The 23,289-nt window shown below is 34.1% G+C and overlaps 1 protein-coding gene across 1 annotated transcript in view; it reads left to right on the forward strand.

Annotated features, from left to right (window-relative positions):
* LOC133206147 (vacuolar protein sorting-associated protein 53 homolog) overlaps positions 1-23,289 on the forward strand; it is a 540,720-nt gene that overhangs the window by 84,467 nt on the left and 432,964 nt on the right. Inside the window, exon 3 of the mRNA XM_061342079.1 lies at positions 22,632-22,785. Coding sequence (XP_061198063.1) covers positions 22,632-22,785 — 154 coding nt within the window. The remainder of the gene's footprint in view (positions 1-22,631; positions 22,786-23,289) is intronic.

The following is a 23,289-nucleotide window of genomic DNA, read 5'->3' on the forward strand; positions in this document are numbered from 1 at the left end:
TTAGGGCTCTATTGATCATATAGCGAAAATGCATAAAAATCTTCTTCTCAAGAACAGCAAAGTCATGGTGAGTCATATTTATATGGAAGCATCTTCAGGTAGTGTAGATTCAAGTTTGTTCAAATCATGACCCCTGGGGGTAGGGTGGAGCCACAATGGAGGATCAAAGTTTGAAATAGAAATATATAGGAAAAATCTTCTCAAGAACAGCAAAGCTCTGATGAGTCATATTTATATGGAAGCATCCTCAGGTAGTGTAGATTCAAGTTTATTCAAATCATGATCCCAGGGTGTAGGGTGGGGCCACAATGGAGGATCAAAGTTTTATATAGAAATATATGGGAAAAATTTTTAAAATCTTCTTTCAGGAACAGCAAAGCCCTGATTGGTCATATTTATGTGGAAGCATCCTCAGGTAGTGTAGGTTCTATTTGTTCAAATCATAACCCCCGGGGGTAGGGTGGGGCCACAATGGAGGATCAAAGTCTTAAATAGAAATATATAAGCCATGAGTAGTCATTTTGATATGAAAGCATCCTCAGATAGTGTAGTTTCAAATTTGTTAAAATCATGACCCCCTGGGATAGGGTCGGGACACAATTGGGGATAAAAAAATTTACATAGGAACATATAGGAAAATATCTTCCTCTCAAGAACAGAAAATCATGTTTAGTCATTTTGATATGGAAGCATCATCAGGTAGTGTAGATTCAATTTTGTTCAAATGATTACCCCCGGGTATAGGGTGGGGCCACAATGGGGGATCGAAAGTTTTACATAAGAACATATAGAAAAAAAATTTCTTCTCAAGAACAGAAAAGCTATGTTTAATCACATTGATATGGAATCATCCTCAGGTAGTGTAGATTCAAGTTTGTTCAAATGATGACCCATGGAATAGTGAGGAGTCACAATGGGGATCAAATTTTTACAAAGATATATGTGGGATTTTTTTTTTTTAAAAATCTTCTCGTGTACAACAAAGCCATTTGTTATATTGACATGGAAGCATCATCAGGTATTTAAAATTCAGCCCCCCCCCACCCCAATCTTTTCAATACTGAACTCATTTGTGCTTTTGCCTAGCGAATGTGCTCAGGTGAGCGATGTGGCCCATGGGCCTCTTGTGTTGAAAATGTTCTCTGCCCCATGGTATTTAACAGAAAAACTAATTGCATGGTTATGACGAGCAAGGAAATTAAAATTCATAACCCTGGGATCAGGGCTTTTGGTGTTAGGGTTAGGCTCTTTTGAATATATAAGTAGAAATGCATTATTTCTTTGAAAATCTTCTTTGGCCATTGTTATTAAGGAAACATACTAAGTACATGGTTATGATGAGCAAGAGTGCCTCTTCCAAAATTGTGAATATCTTGGCCCCTGGGTCAGGGGCATTGGTATTATGTTTGGGCTTTATTAAATCTATAGTGAAAATTGATTGTTTCCTTGAAAATCTCTGCTCCCGGGCATGTAGGAGGCAAATAGAGTATATAAAGTTGTAATAAGCAGGAAAGTTTTTACCAAATTTTGAAATTCTGTACCCTTTGGTCAGTTTATTAATTTATACTGAAAGAAGTTATTCCCCTTTCTTATTCACCTATAATAGTTAATCACTGTAAATAATGTAACTTAAAAGGTCAATTGAATACCACAATTATACAAGAAATTTTATAATATTTAATACAAAAGTACTTTCTTAGTTTTTTAGCTCACCTGAGCTGAAAGCTCAAGTGAGCTTTTCTGATCACCCGTTGTCCGTCGTCCGTCCGTCCGTCTGTCCGTCCGTCTGTAAACTTTTCACATTTTCAACTTCTTCTCAAGAACCACTGGGCCAATTTTAACCAAACTTGATACAAAGTATCCCTGGGTGAAGGGGAGTTTAAATTGTTAAAATAAAGGGCCAAGTCCCCTTACAAGGGGAGATAATCAAGAAAAGACAAGAATAGGGTGGGGTCATTAAAAAATCTTCTTCTCAAGAACCACTGGGCCAGAAAAGCTGAAACTTATGTGGAAGCATCCTGGGGTAGTGTAGATTCTAAATTGTTAAAATCATGATCCCCGGGGGTAGGGCGGGGCCACAATAGGGAATCCAAGTTTTACACTGCAATATATAGGAAAAAATCTTTAAAATTCTTCTTCTCAAGAACCACTGGGCCAGAAAAGCTGAAACTTATGTGGAAGCATCCTGGGGTAGTGTAGATTCTAAATTGTTAAAATCATGACCCCCAGGGGTAGGGCGGGGCCACAATAGGGAATCCAAGTTTTACATTGAAATATATAGGAAAAATCTTTAAAAATCTTCTTCTCAAGAACCACTGGGCCAGAAAAGTTGAAACTTATGTGGAAGCATCCTTAAGTAGTGTAGATTCTAAATTGTTAAAATCATGACCCCCGGGGGTAGGGCAGGGCCACAATAGGGAATACAAGTTTTACATTGAAATATATAGGAAAAATCTTTAAAAATCTTCTTCTCAAGAACCATTGGGCCAGAAAAGCTGAAACTTATGTGGAAGCATCCTTTGGTAGTGTAGATTCTAAATTGTTTAAATCATGACCCCCGGGGGTAGGGCGGGGCCACAATAGGGAATCCAAGTTTTACATTGAAATATATAGGAAAAATCTTTAAAAATCTTCTTCTCAAGAACCACTGGGCCAGAGAAGCTGAAACGTATGTGGAAGCATCCTTTGGTAGTGTAGATTCTAAATTGTTCAAACAGGACCCCCCGGGGTAGGGAGGGGCCACAATAGGTATTACAAGGGGGGGGGGAAATCTGGTAAAGAACAGCATGGCCAAAGTTACTCAGGTGAGCGATGTGGCCCATGGGCCTCTTGTAATGGTCAGGTTAACTTTTAAATAATAGATAAATGAAAATGGGACAAAATTACCATATCTTTGTACAATAAATAATCTTTAAAGATCAAGATAGGCCAATGCGAGGGGGGGATGGATTTTGTTAACTAATAGTGCTCTAGAACTATTGTTTTGTTTAGTCCACATGAGGATAGTTTGTATGTTGTTTAACGTCCCTCCCGAGAATTTTTCACTCATATGGAGACGCCACCACTTGCCGGTGGAGAGCTGCAAATTTTGTTCTATACTTGGCACTTATGGCCATTGAGCAGTGAGGGATCTTTTTTCCTTCCAGCACCTACTGCGACACGGGACCTCGGTTTATACGGTCTCATCCAAAGGACAGGTGTCCATGTCCCACAGTGGGATTTGAACCCGCGACATAAGGATCAACTACTTACTTCACGACTCTAGAGCAGATACTCTCACCACTGCGCCACGCTGGCGATGCAGGAGGATAGTGAGAAATGGGGAAAGTACAGGCAAATAAATAGATCAACTTTAAGATTTGTTACTGAGTACTAAATTTATATTTTGCTGATCCCTGATCATCCTATTTCTCTTGTTTTTGGGCAACAAAGTTTTATTTATCAGCTTATTTTGTTTTTAATCTATGGATCATTACATTATACTGAGGTGACCGTTAAGGCCTTTGGGCCTCTTGTTCAAATCATGACCCCTAAGGGTAGGGTGGGGCCACAATGGATGATCAAAGTTTTACATATTAGGGATATATGGGAAAAATCCTCAGAAGAACAGCAAAGCCATGATTGGTTATTAACTATTCGGAAGTATCTTAAGGTAGTAGATTCATGAATGATAAATATCATGACCCCAAGTTTGGGATAGGTTGGGGCCACAATCGATGATTAAAGTTATGCATAGGAATACACAGGAAATTTTTTATGATATCTTCCTCTCAAGATCAGCAAAGCTATGATCTGTCGTATTTATGTGGAAGCATCCTCAGATAGTGTAGATTCAGATTTGTCCAAATCATGACCCTCAGGGGTAGGGTGAGGGATAAAAGTCACAGTTAGTCAAAGAAATATGTAAGCATCTTTAGTTTGTGTAGATTCAATTTTGTTCAAATCATACCCCCCCCCTTTTACCGGTAAATCATGAACACATTAAAGCTTTTCTATACTGAACTGATTTTTGCTTTTATTCCTAGCCACAGTACTCAGGTGAGAGATGTGGCCCATGGGCCTCTTCTTTTGACAATACCGCCATTTTTGGTTTGCACGTGTTTATTTATGGTCATCAAAATGTATGTAAAGGTCTAATATATTGATAAGCACTTATATGACTTAGATGCTTTCTAAATTTTAAAACCCATCATTCAGCTTAGAAAATCCGGAAAAAGATGTTGGGACTTATACGTTATTTTTATTTCCATGATAGGTGAAAATAAAGGTCGGCGGAATTGTGAACTAAAAGAAAAATATCTTTGGCATAAGAATATTTTTTGAAATGTATTCCAAATTACTCCGAAGACACTCACATTTAGGGCTAGGATGTTTTGGTGAGTTCTGATTTCTAAGAAACCATTCTGATAAGTTGCGAAACCCCTTTTCAATTAACCTAAAATTTTCTATGTTTCTGTTTCGAAAATGACATTCAAATTATTGTTACAAATGAATAGATGGATTAGAAACAAATCCTTCAAACTTTTTATTTCCTCCCCTTTTTCAACTCATTTAGATCTTTTAAAAGTTAAAATACTTTCAAGTTCAGAATTTTCGCATTGGAATTCTCTTTCCATTTAAACAAAACTCTTTGCAATTAAACTTCTGTCCAGTTATAGAAAGAGCTTTTCAGTTAAGAAACATTGGTTTAAAATCATTTCAGGTATCTTGTTCATTATTTTTTTTCTGACTGCCTCCTTCCACACTTTGAAAAATGATGCTATGTTCCTGGACAGACATTCCAAAGATCAGCTTAATATCTACAGGCATGTGGAAAAAGTCCAGAAAACTAAGTTAGACAGACTATCGTCATTTGAAACAAGTCGTTTGTTGTTTATGGTGTTCAGTATTCAATACTTAACTACGAGCGATGCATCACTCAAAAATGTGTTCAAGGGATAAAAATAGAATGTTCCTTCAACATAGGGACTATAGGTAGAGTGAGAACTTTCTGAGACAGGCAAGCAGATTATTTTTGCTACATGTATCTAAAAAACTCAATCAGTTTAACACGCAGTTGACATAAAGACTGTTATGTGAAATCAATTTCCAACTGCACTTAATTATCTTAAATCAATTATAAAGGTTATTAGATAAATATCTATTCAATTTTTACTAGTTTTAATTTTAAAGTCACATATTCGTACAGGTAAAATTGCTCAATGTAATTTTTCCACCCTACAACGTTATGTTATCAAAAATGACATTTTTCTAGCATTCTTCTTTTAAAACACTATCATACTTCAAACTCTGTTTCAAAAAATAAAATTGATATCAAATAAAAGAAAAACAGCAAAGAAAAGCTTAAAGTCTTTACTATCACTTTACAAAAACCTTAAAAGGTTACTCCTCCTACAGTTTTAGTCTGCAATAAATCTTGCCACAAAACCACTAAACCAAGGACCTTTATTATATTTATTGCTGTTGCATAGTTTAGAGTGCAAGTTCATTTGCTATAAATACAAACCACTAAAGATACAGTCTCATCAGAGACTTCTGGTTCATAAATCTATTTATTTTATGTTCTAAAACAAAGATATTAAAATGATTTTTTTTTTTTTAAACTCTTTTTTTATTTTCTAAAATCCATATATTTAAATGAAATAAATCATATTTTTTTTTTATAAATCTATTTTCAGTCTTAAAATGTACAAAATATATACTAGGGCTGTTCGGAAATTATTGAGACATTGCATATATTTTTCTTTTTAATGAATGTCTTTCAGTGAAAATTTGCATATACGTTTGACAAACACTAAGAATTATTATAAGCAAGAAATATTTTACAAATATTTTATTTCTTCTCTCCATTGGTATATTAATGTGTCAATGGTAGGGGTACCCGGCACAGTCACGAAATCAGATATAAAAAATATATATATAACACCAATGTTCAAACTCCCGGTGAACCCATAGTAAGGGAGAAAATAATTCAATTTATGTACATAATTTTTCAATTTTATTTTGACTTTATTTTTTGTAAGTTTGATAGTCTTTCGATCAGAAATACGGAGATCATAAAAAAAATTAAGCTGGTAAAGAAATCTTATAACAATGACAAAATTGATTTTGACTTTAAGGCGGCGCAGCAAGCATACCTAAAATTTTGTGTAACACTATGGAGAACTCTTTTCCAGACTGACCGACCTGCTAAAACAATAACAATGAGAAAAACATGTCTTAAGGGTTTTGGTTTTTTTTTTATTGGTACATATTTTTTCTTACCAATAATTTAACTAGTCAGAATAAAAATAAAAGCTCTGGACGATCATTATTGCCTGACGCCACGTGCGTCAGGCAGTATAAGGATTAATATTTCAGGGATCCGAAACTAAGCGATCATTCTTATTGAACTAGATTTTCTGCAAGCTGATTTACATCGGAATTTGTTTCCTGCATTTAAACAAATACAGTTTGCAGAAGAAAGAATCATATAACTGATGCAAAATAATGATGTGTTTAATTCCTTCAATTTTTTTGCATGCACATATTTATTCTTTGCGATTCTTTGTACGAACATGTCCATGTAACATTTTTTCTGCGTTTCTAAACTACTGGATCAGTCCATTTGCCTTCTACGAAAGGGGTGACACAATCATTTTGCGCCAAGTGTCACATGTAAATTATCTTTGCGCCTTTTTCTTGGGTTGTTCTATTGAATGGGTGTGATAACTTCTATGGAAATAAATAAAGTTTATTCATTTAACATGATTCTTAAGCTCCAGATTTTTTATTAACAGTAAATTTTATCTCATTTTTTTAAGAGAACACATTGTATACAGACAGGCAACACTAAAGCAATGGATTTGCTGATTATTCTTACTATTTATTCCATAAGTGGACTAGTCTAATCATAAACAAACTCCCTCCACCCAGTAAATGGGACATCCCTTCTTGATTCTGTTTTCCACCTAGCCTTTCTTTCAACATTACATTTATTAATAATGTTCGTTACAAGGTAAGGTTTTTTTTTTAAAAAGCTTAGAAAGTCAGTGAGTAGCATATTATTTCACGCTTTGTTATGAACAAGGGTTTCCTTTTAAAGGTGCTTAGACACAGATTTGAAGTTAATATTTACTCAAATTTTCTGTGTAATTTCATGACTTTTATGTTGCTATAGCAATTCATACGAAAATTTGATAAAAATCTTATTTTATCTGGAAGTTATTGAAATTTCGAATTTCTGGACGCGTTTGATAGACACATCCTTCACTTTCACAAATTTTAGCTTTATCCTTATTACTTTAGAAAAGTAGCAATTCTGTTGTTTATTAATAAAAAAAAATATTCAAACTATAATGCAGAAATTTCAGAGTAGAAATGCAGAAAGCAAAATCCTCTCACCAGTATTGTCAGTCCGTGCTCAGTGGTGTGTGCAGAGTTTAACAATTGAACACACCCGGTGAAACGTAAACATTAACAACAACAGAGCTCGTGCCCTGTTTACAAAAACAGTTTACGTTTCACGGGTGTATTCAATTTGTTAAACTCTGTACACAACTACACAACACTGAGCACGGGCTGACAATATTTAAGTGAGTGGGTTTTGCTTTCGCACATTTTTCCTCTGAATTTTCTGGATTATAGATGTAATATTATTCATTAATACACAACAAAATTGCTACTTTTCTTAAGTATTAAGGATAAAGTTAAAAATTGTGAAAGTGCAAGGATGTGTTAATCAAACGCCTCCCGAAATTCGTAGTTTCAATTATTTCCAGATTAAATAAGTTTTTAATTTTATTTTCGTGTGAAATGCTATAGCAACATATAAGTTGTGATATTATACAGAAAATTTGAGAAAATATAAACTTCAAATCTGTGTCTAAGCACCTTTAATACAGTGACAAGAGTGTAGGTCAGTACCCGTAGAGGAATGGGCTTTACTCCCGTAAGGTTCTAAGTAAAGAATCGGCAAAATGAAGAAGACATTATGATCTGTACTGGTTTTCATTTCATAAAAAAAGCACATTATTTTAATTATGAGAAAGGTCCAGAAATCGATTGAAAAGAAAAACTAACAATTTCAAAACTGTATATAAAGATGTATTTTAAGCTCAATTATAATACATGTACTTGTATATGGTAAGACCATCATCGCGAGAGTTTTGTCCGGGGGGGGGGGGGGGGGGGGGGTATTAGTATCTTGTTTTGCGCTAGCTATAAAGTGTACAGGTTATTTACTTTGATTTCTAGAGTAGCATTGAAGCATTTTTGTCTCAAACACTTCAAGACAACTTTCCCAGTTATAACTGTTCATAATTTACTTCGTCCTAGAGAACGACGGAAAACAGACCAGTCTATAAATAGAGGCCGTCTCATCAATCTATCACTGACCATGAAGAAGTGCGACCTCTAGTAAGAGAGTACATGTAATATGAATTTCTTTAAAATGAATCATCTAACTATTTTCCCAGAATTATAAGTGGCGGATCCAGGAATTTCATAACAGGAGGGCGCAGTAGAAGGCAGGGGGTCTGGGGGCTGAATTGAAACCCCAGTGGGTCCAGAGCAAAGCTCTGATGGGGGTTTGGGGGCGAAGCCCCCGGAAGTTGACGAATTCTTACAAATAGGTGTTTTTTCCTTGATTTGAACATATAAGTTCTACATACAAAAAATTCAAACGGGTGGGGGGGACACGCCCGGCGCACCTGTGATGGATCCGCCTTTGATTATAATCTACGCTAACGCACTTGCAGTTTCACCCAACGTGGGCTAACTTATAAATGACCAAATAGTGGCATGTCTTAGATATTCGTTAATCTGTAGTATTTGGTTATGAAATTTTAGAAAGTCAACTGTACATCTTGTATAATGAAGTATTGAAACTATGTCGCTCCTTGATAACGGAAACGTTTAGCACCTCTCCTGCATATACGTTCCATAGATATTGATTGATTAGTCAGGCAAGCTTTTTGAAAAGCTATTACTTGTTAAGAACTAAATAACCTTGACCTGCATTACATCAATTGGTACTGCATGATGCTAAGTCTACCTGTATATGACACATGTATATTTTACACTGGGGTAGCAACAGTACACTTTTTAAAACATTTTTTTTAAAGAATTGTTTAAGAAAAGAAACAGTTTGATTTTTTTTAATGTTATATGCGATAACAGAGAAAGAAAAGTAGACGCTTCCCGATTGTTTCACATGCGAAAACAGCTCCCGCTAACGTGACGTTAAAATGACGTAGCAATGCTGCTCCTGGTCGATAGACACATGCATGTTTATAACTTCACTGGAACCTATCTAAATATCCTATAAATTAGAAATTTTGCGTATATATGTTTTATTCATTCTGTATAAAATGTTGACGAATTTTCATGAATTTATCTCTGTCCTTTATGGAGTAAAAGTAAATGTCTCAATAATTTCCGAACAGCCCTCGTACAGGTAAATCTTAAATGGGATATAATTAGTCCAACTACTATAAAAACAAATTTACTATCAAAACATTTGTTGTTATTTGCAAATGGGAATAGGTGGAATTGAGATTTTTGAAAAGTTGGAATAGGTAGAAGACACTGTGTAGATTCAGGATTTTTTCAAATCATGACCCCCGAGGGTAGGCTGGGGCCACAAGGGGGATCAAAGTTTTACATAGGAAAATATAGGAAAAAAATCTTCAGAAATATTCTCAAGAACAGCAAAGCCATGTTTATTCACATTGATATGGAAACATTCTCAGGCAGTGTAGATTCAAGTTTGTTCACATCATGACCCCCAGGGGATGGGTGGGGTCACAATTAGATCAAAGTTAGTAATGTTTAGTAACATTGATATGGAAACATTGTCAGGTAGTGTAGAATCAAGTTTTTTTTTTCAAATCATGACCCCTGGGGTAGGATGGGGCCACAGTGGGGATCAAAGTTTTACAATATACAATTGATTACCCCTTATGATGTCAACATGGTGAAATAAGGACCTGAGACATGGCCCACAAGTTGACCTGACCTAACCGAGGCCGCGTAGTGGCTGAGGTGAGGTGAGGTGAATTCAGCGAGTGGGCCAGGTCGAGTGTCCTTATTTCACCATGTTGAACTCATAAGGGGTAATCAATAGTTTCATTATACCGATGTAAGTTAAGACAATTTTTGTAGGCTTAATTACTAAAATAAATCAATTGTGTATTAGACCTACAAACTGTAATTATGAGTGTTCCATGGGGATCGGGATTCGCAAGTGAAGTTATTTACTTTTCACCTGCAAGTCTTGTAAGTTTTTGCACCGCCGATTTATTAAAACACTCTGTGATTGTCAGTAACATACATTTTTAAAAATTCACAAATACCATTCCGGAGTACAATGACAATCTGGTGCAGACTAACTGTACGAAAGAGCTGAGTCTGCATTCATTGAATTTGACATTGTAAGGAAAGTTTCAATGAAAAGATAAATTTTATGATGCATCTAAAGGTCAGTCGTATTCCGTATCATAAAAAGACTATACCTATTTTTATAATGGCATTTTTTGTTATCGAACAATCATTTATGTATGCATAAATTTTTAATTTGAATGGAATTTAGATTAACAGGTCAATTTTAGCGGTCATTAGGTCACCTGAGTCACTCAGGTGACCTAATGCTAACATTTAGCTTCTTCTCTGAAACCACTCAACCAATTGCAACCAAATTTGGTATATAGCATCTATGGTTGAAGGGAAAAAAAATTGTGAATTTCATGGTCCCTGCCCCCCTGAGGCCTGAGGGGTGGGGCTAAAACCATCAAAATTAATGCAATCTTTTAAAATCTTCTTCTTCACTCCTGGACATCAAGCAGTCAAACTGTTGGCATGATTGTATTAAGCATTGAGCCCTCTACCAAAATTGTGAAATTCATGGCCCCAGGGTCAGGGGTTCTGGTGCAGGGCTATATAGATCATATAGTAAAAGTGCATTATTTCTTTGAAAATCTTCTTCTCTGCTCCTGGGTATTAAATAAACTAACTAAGTACATAGTTAAAAAAAGAAAGAGTGCCTCTTCCAAAATTGTGAATTTCATGGCCCCAGGGTCAGGGGTTCTGGTGTTAGGGCGGGGCTCTATTGATAATATAGTGAAAATGCATGAATTCTTTGAAAATCTTCTTCTCTGTTCCTGGGTATTAAATAAACTAACCAAGCATATAGTTATGATGAGCAAGAGTGCCTCTTCCAAAATTTTGAATTTCATTGCCCAAGGGTCAGGGGTTCTGATGTTAGGGTGGGGCTCTATTGGTTATATAGTGAAGATGCATTAATTCTTTGAAAATCTTCTTCTCTGCTCCTGGGTATTAAATAAAGTAACTAAGTACATAGATATGATGAGCAAGAGTGTCTTTCCAAAATTGTGAATTTCATGGCCCCAGGGTCAGGGGTTCTGGTGTTAAGGTGGGGCTCTATTGACTATATAGGGAAAATGCATTAATTCTTTGAAAATCTTCTTCTCTGTTCCTGGGTATTAAGTAAACTAACCAAGCATATAGTTATGATGAGCAAGAGTGCCTCTTCCAAAATTTTGAATTTCATTGCCCAAGGGTCAGGGGTTTTGATGTTAGGGCAGGGCTCTATTGATTATATAGTGAAAATGCATTAATTCTTTGAAAATCTTCTTCTCTGCTCCTGGGTATTAAATAAAGTAACTAAGTACATAGTTATGATGAGCAAGAGTGCCTTTTCCAAAATTGTGAATTTCATGGCCCCAGGATCAGGGGTTCTGGTGTTAGGGTGGGGCTCTATTGAAGATATGGTGAAGAGGCATTAATTCTTTGAAAATCTTCTTATCTGCTCCTGGATATTAAATAAAGTAACTAAGTACATAGTTATGATGAGCAAGAGTGCCTCTTCAAATATTGTGAATTTCATGGTCCCAGGATCAGGTGTTCTGGTGTTAGGGTGGGGCTCTATTGACTATATAGTGAAAATGCATTAATTCTTTGAAAATCTTCTTCTCTGCTCCTGGATATTCAATAAACTGACTAGTAACATAGATATGATGAGGATGGCTGCCTTTTCAGAAATTGTGAATTTCATGGCCCCTGGGTCAGGGGTTCAGGTGTTAGGGTGGGGCTCTTGATTATTTGCATAAATTCTTTGAAAATCTTCTTCTCTGCTACTAGGTATCAAATAAACTAACTTAGTACAGTGGCTGCAACGTTATTGTTGACAACTTACACGAACGATCACGTTACACGAACGATTCCGCACGATTAACGCACGATAAAACCTGTTACACGAACGATCCTTCACGCACACGATTCTACACGTTACACGATCTTACACGATTGCTAACGCAAACGCACGATTCTTCGCGCAAAATAGTTCAAATTCTTTAGGAATGGATATTTTCAAAACGAAATGATGCTTATTTCTTCTTTTAGATTTCAAATAATTATTGATATTATTTCATCGACTTTGAAAAAAAAAAAAAAAATGGAAATGGATATTTCTGGAACTAAATACATTTGTACATGTAAGACATTTATTTTAGATTACAAATAATTATTTACATAATTCTCCGACTTAAGAAAACTTATTTTTTTCGTTCTATCAGAAGATGTACATGTAGGTGAACCGTGAGTTTTGATAGAATCGGTTTTCATAATATGCAGAAAGGGATAAGTTTGAAAAACAGGGCATGAAAATGAATTAAACTATATAAGCTATATCCATGTTTCCATTTCTGAATCTCTAAAATCAACAATTATTTTACAAATCATTTATTTGCAGAAATTATAAAAATAATTAAAAGTAAGCTCCAGAGATAAACACTGATAAAAGAAACCCCGACAATCATGTCGTGAACATGTACATTCGCCGACGAAATATTTATGTAAGCATTGAGAATTGGTTATTTATTTATTTGTAAAAATATTTATTTTTTATCTATTGATTTTTAAAATAGCTTGACCATAATTAGCAGTAAACATAATCAACATTCGAGAAAAAAATCCTTAAACATCTAAGTATGGTTTATCATAAAAAAATCACGCTATTTGACGAGAACACAATATTGTACGACTTACTATATTGCTCATTTCCAAGCAATAATTAGTTCGTTCTGCTTTTAATTATGTAAATCGCCCTTCATTTATTTTATTTGGATTAAAAAAAAAACAGACAAGCAAAATGCTTGTATAACAAATAACATTCCGATAAAAACTTATAAAACGAAATTTACACGTTTCTTAACGCACGATTAAAACCGCAAACGATTGAGTCTGATACACGCACGATCTCGCACGTTACATGAACGATCACGCACGTTACACGAACGATTCTACACGATTGGTTTGTCAACAATAACGTTGCAGCCACTGTACATAGTTATGAAGAGCAAGAGTGCCTCTTCCAAAATTGTGAATTTCATGGCCCCTGGGTCAGGGGTTCTGGTGTCAGTGTGGAGCTCAATTGTATATACAGGATGGGGCTCAATATATAGAGTGAAAATACATTATTTCTTTGAAAATCTTCTCTCTCCTGGATATTAAATAAACTAAGTACATAGTTATGATGAGCAAGAGTGCCTCTTCCAATATTGTGAATTTCATGGCCCCCTGGGTGAAGGGTTCTGGTGTTAGGGCAGGGCTCTTTTGATTATATAGTGAAAATGCATGAATTCTTTCAAAATCTTCTCTGCTCCTGGGTATTATTCAAACAAAGGAAGTGCATGGTTATGATAAGGAAGAATGCCTCTTCCAAAAATGTGAATTTCATGGCCCCTGGGTCAGGGGTTCTGGTGAAGGGGGGGGGGGGGGCTCTATTGATTTTATAGTGAAAATGCATAATTTCTTTCAAAATATTTTTTCTACTACTGGTAATAAAGCAAAGAAATGTATATAGTTATGATGAGCAAAGTGCTTCTTCCAGAATTGAGAGTTCATGGCCACTGGAGAAGATGTTCTGGTGTAAGAGGAGGGGGGGCTTTATTTATTTAATAATATAGTGAACATGCATTTCTTTGAAAATCTTTTATGCTTCTGGGCATATTCGAGGCAAACAGAGTTAAAGTTTTAACCCTAGTAGTGCTGAATCCGGAATATTCCGGTAAACAAAGCCATGTGCTGTGAGCTGACCCCGGAATATTCCGGATGACAGCAACGATATTTTTAATCCACTATTTTAGGCGGCCAGTGGAAATTTTGTCTAATAAAAGCACTTTCCTTATTTGGTAATAGGTTTGAATGAATAAAAAATTCCATTACTTAGATGAAATGTGATTTGTTGTGTAAATTTAGAGAGGTGAAAAGGTCATGTTTATTCCACGTGATTCAAAATGGCAGCGTATTCAAGAAAACATTTTAGTAAACTTGTTAAGAGACTAAAATCGCAGTAAGAAACTTGATAGATATTTACTACAAGATGTTTTCAACATTTTCTAAGAAGAAAATTATGCTAAACATGTTTTAAATGTGAAATTTGCTAGACGGCAATCGGCCCATGCCATGGTTGGATTCACGGGTGTAGATTTCGATATGTCCGAGTTAAGAACAATCCTAAGTATTTTATTTCATATAAACTCAACAGAAATAAAGACTATCATATCATGACTAATGAAAACAATAGTTTAAAGATGCCAGATTAAGAGAGAAATACGGCAAATGTCGAGATTCCTCATCAAGGTAAAATCAACAATGGCGGATACCAACTTTTGACGAAGGTACTTCTTACAATGTGACTACACAAACGTTGAAAAGTTGAAGCAAAACTATGTCCCTGTATTAAAAATTATCTGTATTACCATCAGTAAGCATTTGAGTGAATAAATATGAGTAAAAGTTTAGTCCCATGAAGAAAAAGTTCTGTTTTTTATAATATACATGCTTTACCTTTAAATTTCCTATTTGTTTACACAAAGAATGAAAACTGGCTATCAAAATATTGAAGTCCTATCTCTGCTGAACATTTTGATGTATAATATGTCTATGTTTTTTCAATAAAATCTGAATTAAATTGCTTAAACAAATGCACCCCAACGCAGGCAAAAATATTCAGCTCAGAGCACTAACACTGTGTATTTTATATAGCGCTACTAGGGTTAATACATGTATTTAAAATAATTTATTAGGACTCTTCGGACTGAGGTGTTGGGGTAATTGGTCAATTTGTGAAGTGTTAATTGCTTTTTAAACATCATGCCATTACCCAGCTTGTCCTATAATTATTAAATGATAATAATTAAATCAGCATTGAGTATTGTGAACTGATTACATTGTGTATCTCTTGCAGTTATCTGCCAAATTATATTTTTAAGCAAACATTGTAAATGAAGTAATAGTTTAAAGAGTTTCATTCCTGACCTTTTGGGCAGATTTTTGTCTTGGCCTCTATTTAAAAAAAATCTGCGTAATGTTTTAGTTCTTATAATAAATTTGGATTCTACAGTGCAAAATAAACTATATTCAATTAAAACCTTATGATTTAACTGAGTTATGTGTAGATTCTAAAATAATACTTGATAAAAAATTCTCAATACTTTCGATAGCAGGATCCAATCTCTGTAAACTTTGTTACGACTAACCAGTTAATCGGTCAGAACATCTTACGGTTAACTGATTGGCAATTCTGTATTTGATTGCCATCCCTAATATTTTATAAACTAAATAAGATTTAATCATTATTTAAGATTACAAATAATTATTTGTGTAATTCTCCAACATAGGAAAAGTGATTTTTTTTAAAGCTTTTTGATACGTACAGATATGATTTATGATCGATTGCTGCATATTCTATTAAGTGATATAGGTGGGCCATGAGCATGGTGAGTTTTGAATCTATTGAATTTTTTTATATGCAGTAAGGGCGGATAAGATTTTTAAAAATGGCATAAAATGAATTAAAACTATATCCATCTTTACATTGGTGAATCTCTAAAATAAGCAGTTATTTTACATTCATTTATATTTGCAGAAATTATAAAAATAAAGTATCAAGGATAAACGCTGTTTAAAGTAACCCCGACAATCATGTCGTGTACATTCACCGACTTAATATTTATTTAAGCACTAGGAATTATTTATTATTTTTTGTAAATATATACATTATTAATGCATTAATTTAAAAAATATCTAGAACCACAAATAGCAGTAAACATAACTAACATCAGAGAAAAAAATCGTTAAATTTATTATGAAAGTTACGCTATTTTAAGAGAACACAATATTGTACGACTTACTATATTGCTTACATACTAGCGATATTAGTTCGTTCAATATTGTAAACTGGGCTCCAATTTTTTCTTATTTCAATTAAAACAGACAATCGAAATGCTTGTTTAACAAATTACATTCCGATAAAAACTTACAAAACAAAATTTGCACATTTCTTACCGCACGATCATGCATTAAAACCACAAACAATTGAGCCTAATACACGGATGATCTTTCACGTTACACGAACAATCATGCACGTTACATGAATGATTCTACACGATTGTTATGTCAACAATAACGTTGCAGCCACTGTATCTATATCTCTTGGGAATTGGGCAAAGGAAACAGCCGTGTTGGATTAAATAGATCTTGTTGGCTAGCCTATATACTTTTAAAATGAATTTGGTGAAAAGTAATTATAACTAATTTGATATTGCATAATTAACTAATTTGATATTGTATAATATAATTTAAAACTAATTATAATGGGGGGGGGGGGGGTAATTGGGTATTGGAATCAGCATGTCCATTTATCTGTATGAACTGCATCTTAAAACCAGTCTGACATTAAATCTTAAATCAAGTATTTTTAATTAAAAAAATATTTTATGGTAGATAGTCCCTACAAATCTAAGAGTCAAGTCTGACATTTAATCTCAAATCAAGTATTTTTTATTAAAAAAAAATGTTTTATGGTAGATAGTCTCTACAAATCTAAGGGTCATGCAGTAACCTTATTAAAAATGTTGCATCAAGATTACCCAAGTTTTTGTTTCTTTTTATTATTCTTTTAAATTATTTCTTTAAAAAATCTCCGTTTTTAACAGAATGACGTAAATATGTATTTTTATTGCAATACAGACTTATACAAAGAAAATAGTCAGATCCATTCATCACTTTGGAGTAATGAGTGGACATGCATCCAGTTAAAGATATTAATTAATTAATGAGTTTAATGTAGGATGACTAGCTGTCTCAATCATTTCTGTTAGAGCATCTCTGATCAAGCAGCTGTATCCTTTGGGAATTAGACAGAACTGCTTGTCATTTAATAGCATATGTCATTTGATGGCCAGTCTTTTATTTTAAAAATTAATTTGGTATAGATTAAATTGTCAAGACTAATTTAAAATTGTTTAATATGATATTTTTATTTATTTATTTATTTATTTATTTATTTTTTTTTTTATAAAATATCAAACAAATATGAAAGATGGGGGGGGGGGGGGGGGGTGCAGATCGGGAATGTCAAGCTCTAACACAACCAGTTGAGAAATCTATGATGTAATATTTGTTATAATTAATGCCTACACTACAGGAGATGTATAAACATCAAATATTATAAGGAATGGAATAATCATTGAAATCTTTGAATCAAGGTTGACATGATTTTCTTGCACTCTAAACTGTTTATGGAATAATCATTGAAATCTTTGAATCAAGGTTGACATGATTTTCTTGCACTCTAAACTGTTTATGATTATTGAAAAATATTTGTTGGGCGTATCATGCTGTGGCGGGGCACTTTATTAAAAATATGTTAAGTGATGAAAACTATTCACTGAATTGACTGTAAAATGCCTGTAATTAGTTAATAGACATGTTTTGAACATCAAATAGTTTCAAACATTTTTTTCACTTTATTTTTTAGTGAAGATAGGTGAAGATCATTGATAATACAAAGCAGTTTTGTTGCACTCCTGAATGCAGTTAAATTAAAATTAAAACAGTAGAATGCAAAAATTCATGAAGTGTTGGTAACATCAAGTGGCAATGAAATTGTGCAATATTTATAGTCCAATATTTCATGATTAAAACACATGAAAGTATTTAAACTTGGTTTTATATCTTGAATAATTCCCTATTTATGTTGAAAAAACTAGCTAAAATATATATTTAAAAGATAAAATATATATTCTATAGTATATTTTCCTCCACAGGACAAATGCTGTAAGCAACTGAGGTCAACCAGAAACATTATATACTAATAAATTTTTTAGGTCACCTGAGTCACTCAGGTGACCTATTGCTATCCGTTTTCGTCTGTCGTCATGCGACGTGCATTAACAATTGAACATTTTTAGCTTCTTCTCTGAAACTGCTAAACCAATTTCAACCAAATTTGGTATATAGCATCTATGGGTGAAGGGGAAAAAAATTGTGAATTTCATGGTTCCTGCCCCCCTGGGGCCCGAGGGTTGGGGCTAAAACCATTAAAATTAATGCAATCTTTAAAAATCTTCTTCTTTACCCCTGGACATCAAGCAGTCAAACTGTTGGCATGATTGTAATAAGTGAAATTCATGGCCCCAGGGTCAAGGGTTCTGGTGCTAGGGTGGGGCTATATAATTATATAGTGAAAATGCATTAATTCTTTGAAAATCTTCTCTTCTGCTCCTGGGTATTAAGTAAACTAACCAAATTAGTATAGTTATGATGAGCAAGAGTGCTTCTTCCAAAATTTTGAATTTCATGGCCCCAGGGTCAGGGGTTCTGGTGTTAGGATGGGGCTCTATTGATTAAAAAGTAAAAATGCATGAATTCTTTGAAAATCTTTTTCTCTGCTCCTGAGTATTAAATAAACTAACCAAGTACATAGATATGATGAGGATGGCTGCCTTTTCAGAAATTGTGAATTTCTTGACCCCAGGGTCAGGGGTTCTGATGTTAAGGTGGGGCTCTATTGATTATATAGTAAAATGCATTGATTCTTTGAAAATCTTCTCTGCTCCTGGGTATTAAACTTACCAAGTATACAGTTATAATGAGCAAAGGTGCCTTTTCCATAATTGTCAATTTCATGGCCCTAGGGTCAGGGGTTCTGGTGTTAGGGTGTGGCTTTATTTATTATATAGTAAAAATGCATTAATTCTTTGAAAATCTTCTTCTCTGCTCCTGAGTATTAAGTAAACTAACCAAGTATATAGTTATGATGAACAAGAGTGCTTCTTCCAAAATTTTGAATTTCATGGCCCCAGGGTCAGGGGTTCTGGTGTTAGGACGGGGCTCTATTGATTATATAGGGAAAATGCACGAATTCTTTCAAAACCTTCTTCTCTGCTCCTGGGTATTTTTCAAACAAAGGAAGTGCATGGTTACAATAAGGAAGAATGCCTCTTCCAAAATTGTGAATTTCACTGCCAAAGGGTCAGGGGTTCTGGTGAAAGGGGGTTGGGGGGCCTCTGTTGATTATATATTGAAAATGCATAATTTCTTTTGAAATATTTTTTTCTACTACTGGTTATAAAGCAAAGAAAGAAGTGTATAGTTATGATGAGCAAGGGTGCTTCTTCCAGAATTGTGAGTTCGTGGCCATTGGGTCAGATGATCTGGTGTAAGGTTGGTGCTTTATTTATTTAATAATAAAGTGAAAATGCATTTGTTTGAAAATCTTCTATGCTTCTGGGCATATTCAAGGCAAACAGAGTTAAAGTTTTAATATGCCAGGGTATTTTTACCAGAATTTTGAACACCTGGACCATTTAGTCAAGGGTTCTGGTCCTTGCAAGGGCTCTGTTAACTTGTATTCTGCTGAGCAAAGTTATTCCCCTTTGCCATTCACCTTTGATAATTAATCACTGTAAATAATGTATTTGAAAAGTTAATAGGATAAGAGAATTGTGCAAGAATATTTAATGTATAATACAAAAAGTACTTCCATAGTTTTAATGATTAGGTAGACTTGGAAATAATAGATGAATAAAAATGAGACAAAAATAACTTATCTTTTTTTAAATGTTCTTCCAAGGCCAAGGGAGCGCAATGTGAAAAGTAATAATATGGGGTTAAAAAATAGGCATTTTGTTAATAGTCTGCATGGTAATAGTGATAAATGGGGGACAGATAGATACTAGACCAGTTATTTTGTTGATCCTAATCATACTATATTTCTTACTTTTGGGCAACAAAGCTTCATTTATCAGTTTATGGATCCTCTAAATTGTTGTATTGTACTCAGGTGACCGTTAAGGCCCTTGGGCCTCTTGTTCTTTATTTCTATTCATATTTGATCAGCAAAATTCTAACATTTGTTGCACTCCTGACCAACAGCATGGAAGTCTTTAAAGTAGAATAAATCAATTGTGAAACAATAATTACATCAGAACTTGTTCTGTTGTTTCAGTGAAGTTGAGGTGGAATTACTTGAATTTTATAGCAATTTTTCAGTGTGTTTATTTTTTTACATTATTAAAAAAATCAAAGAAAAGATAAAAACACAATTGAATTGATAAAATTGAAAATTAAAGAGAAAGATTTCAATAATGAAACTGTCAATAATTTAGTACTAAATTATTCAAATAGATCATTATTAATTAAAGAATATTTCTTAGCATGAATAGAAGTCTTTTCATTATATAACTTGAATCTTTAAAAAACGTGTTGCACTCCTGACCATATAGAAATGTAGGTCTGAAATGCAGACAGACCCTGTAATTGATAAATCTATTTGGTAAAAAAGTTCTTTGTGTCTTTATTTTCCAAAATAAAAATCAGAGGATCAGAAAAGTTTTTTAGCTCACCTGAGCTGAAGGCTTAAGTGAGCTTTTCTGATCACTTTTTGTCCAGCGTCCATCTGTCTGTCTGTCTGTAAACTTTTAGCATTTTCGACTTCTTCTCAAGAACTACTGGGCCAATTTCAACCAAACTTGCCACAAAGTATCCGTGGGTGAAGGGGATTCAAGTTTGTTCAGATGAAGGGCCACGCCCTCTTCCAAGGGGAGATAATAAAGAATAAAGAATAATAAAAAATTAATGGCCATTATGAGTCATATTTATATGGAAGCATCCTCAGGAAGTGTAGATTCAAGTTTGTTCAAATCATGACCCCTGGGGGTAGGGCAGGGCCACAATGGAGGATCAGAGTTTTACATAGAAATATGTAGGAAAAATCTTTAAAAATCTTCTTCTCAGGAACAGTAAAGCCCTGATTGGTCATATTTATATTGTAGCATCCTCAGGTAGTGTAGATTCAAATTTATTCAAATCATGACTCCTGGGGTAGGTCGGGGCCACAATGGAGGATCAAAGTCTTAAATAGAAATATATAGGAAAATATCTTCTTCTGAAGAACTGCAAAGCCATGATTAGTCATTTTGATATGGAAGCAACCTCTGATAGTGTAGATTCAAGTTTGTAAAAATGATGATCCCCGGGGATAGGGGTATCGAAAATTTTACTTAGGAACATATATAAAAATGTCTTCTTCTCAAGAACTGAAAATCATGTTTAGTCATGTTGTTATGGGAGCATCCTCAGGTAGTGTCAATTCAATTTTTTTTCAAATGATGACCCCCGGGGGTAGGGTGGGGCCCAAAGGGGGTTCGAAAGTTTTACATAGGAAGATATAGAAAAAATATTTCTTCTCAAGAACAGAAAAGCTATGTTTAGTCATATTGATATGGAAGTATCCTCAGGTAGTGTAGATTCAAGTTTGTTCAAATGATGACCCCTGGGGTAGGGAGGAGCAACAATGGGGTATCAAATTTTTACAAAGGAATATATGGGAATTTTTTTTAAAAAATCTTCTCAAGTACAACAAAGCCATTTGTTATTTTGACATGGAAGCATCATCAGGTAGTTTAACCCCCCCCCTCCCCCTCCCCCATAATCTTTTTCAATAATGAACTGATTTGTGCTTATGCCTAGCCAATGTGCTCAGGTGAGCGATGTGGCCCATGGGCCTCTTGTATCATGTTGGGGAGCAAAACATCAAATGTTGCACTCCTGACATTATTTGGTATATGCACAGTTACTTGACTCTCATTAATGCTGCTTGTGATATATATAACATTTTTAAGTTTTAAATTGTAAATCAGTTATTGTTTTACACATTGTAAATTCTTTTTTGACTTAATTGTCTTTCAGATTTTTGAAATTGATGTGTATTTGGCAACACTTCTGTTGCACTCCTGACATAGTATAACATTTTTTTCGACATCAGCCATGACCACAACTTGGTCAAAAAAAAGTTGCTACAGTCTACATTTTAAGCTCAATACTTTATATATTATTAGGAAAGTCTTTATTTCCAACAAAATCCATTATTATTTATTTCACAGATCTTTAAGAAACATTGAATTTTCAAAATGTCACGAAAAGGTGTTGCACTCTTGACATTTTTAGAATCATTTTTGGGCATATCTTTTTTATGCATTGAGATATCAATGAGATATTTGGCAGGTATTTAGACTCTATCTAAAGACATATGCTGAGACGAAGAAATTTCACCATTTAGATCACTAGTTTGACCTAATTTTGGCCATTTTTAAGATGGCCAGCATATATTTTGCATTGAACATACTTGAATTAGGTTAAAAATCTATGCTCAGGAAAATATAAAAATGATTTGCCTTGAAGACTTATTTCTAGCCTTTAAAAAAAAAAAATCAGGATCCGACTATCTGAAATAAGCTGTACAGTAAGGTAAAATTTGCATAATATTAGTTTTGTTTGTATATCAGAAAACTGGATGATGAAATAAGAACAGTAGTGCGAGGACAGACAAATGCAGGTGAGGATGGAAGACAGGCTTTGGAAGGGGCCCAAAAGGCAATTCAAGAACTTTTCTCACAGATCAAAGAAATCAAAGAAAAGGCAGACAAATCTGAGGAAATGGTAAGAAATGACACTTTAAAATCTTAGTAAATACTGAAGTGTTTTAAGGAACACATGTGTTGCCTCCTATAGGGTCATTAAAGATAAAAATAAATCTAAGAGTGATCGATTACAAGACAGTATTATATTATATACATTTGCCTGAAAAGAAAAAAAAAGTATCCACAGATATTTAGACTTGGTATAGAATAGTAATTATCATAAAGTAAGACAAACAAACTATGATTCCTCAACCCTCAAAGGAAAAATGAATAAGAAAACAATTACTGAAATAATTAGAAATGATTATATATGTACTTTAAGCATACATGTTAAAATTCAGCAATTTCAATCTTTTTTTACTGCAAATTGTCAGACTACACTCTATTTGAAGAATGATCCATTTTGGTATTCTGTTTCCAATGTATTTTCATAGTATTTTAAGTTCAGTTCGTGTGGTAATTGTTAATCAGACAGTTTATAAGTTCACTATCATGAGTTGTATTGCTACACTGCATAACTTTT

Source organism: Saccostrea echinata, unplaced genomic scaffold (assembly GCF_033153115.1).
Source record: "Saccostrea echinata isolate AGI-Se365-2 ecotype Australia unplaced genomic scaffold, CSIRO_AGI_Sech_v1 ptg000054l, whole genome shotgun sequence".
NCBI lineage: Eukaryota > Metazoa > Mollusca > Bivalvia > Ostreida > Ostreidae > Saccostrea > Saccostrea echinata.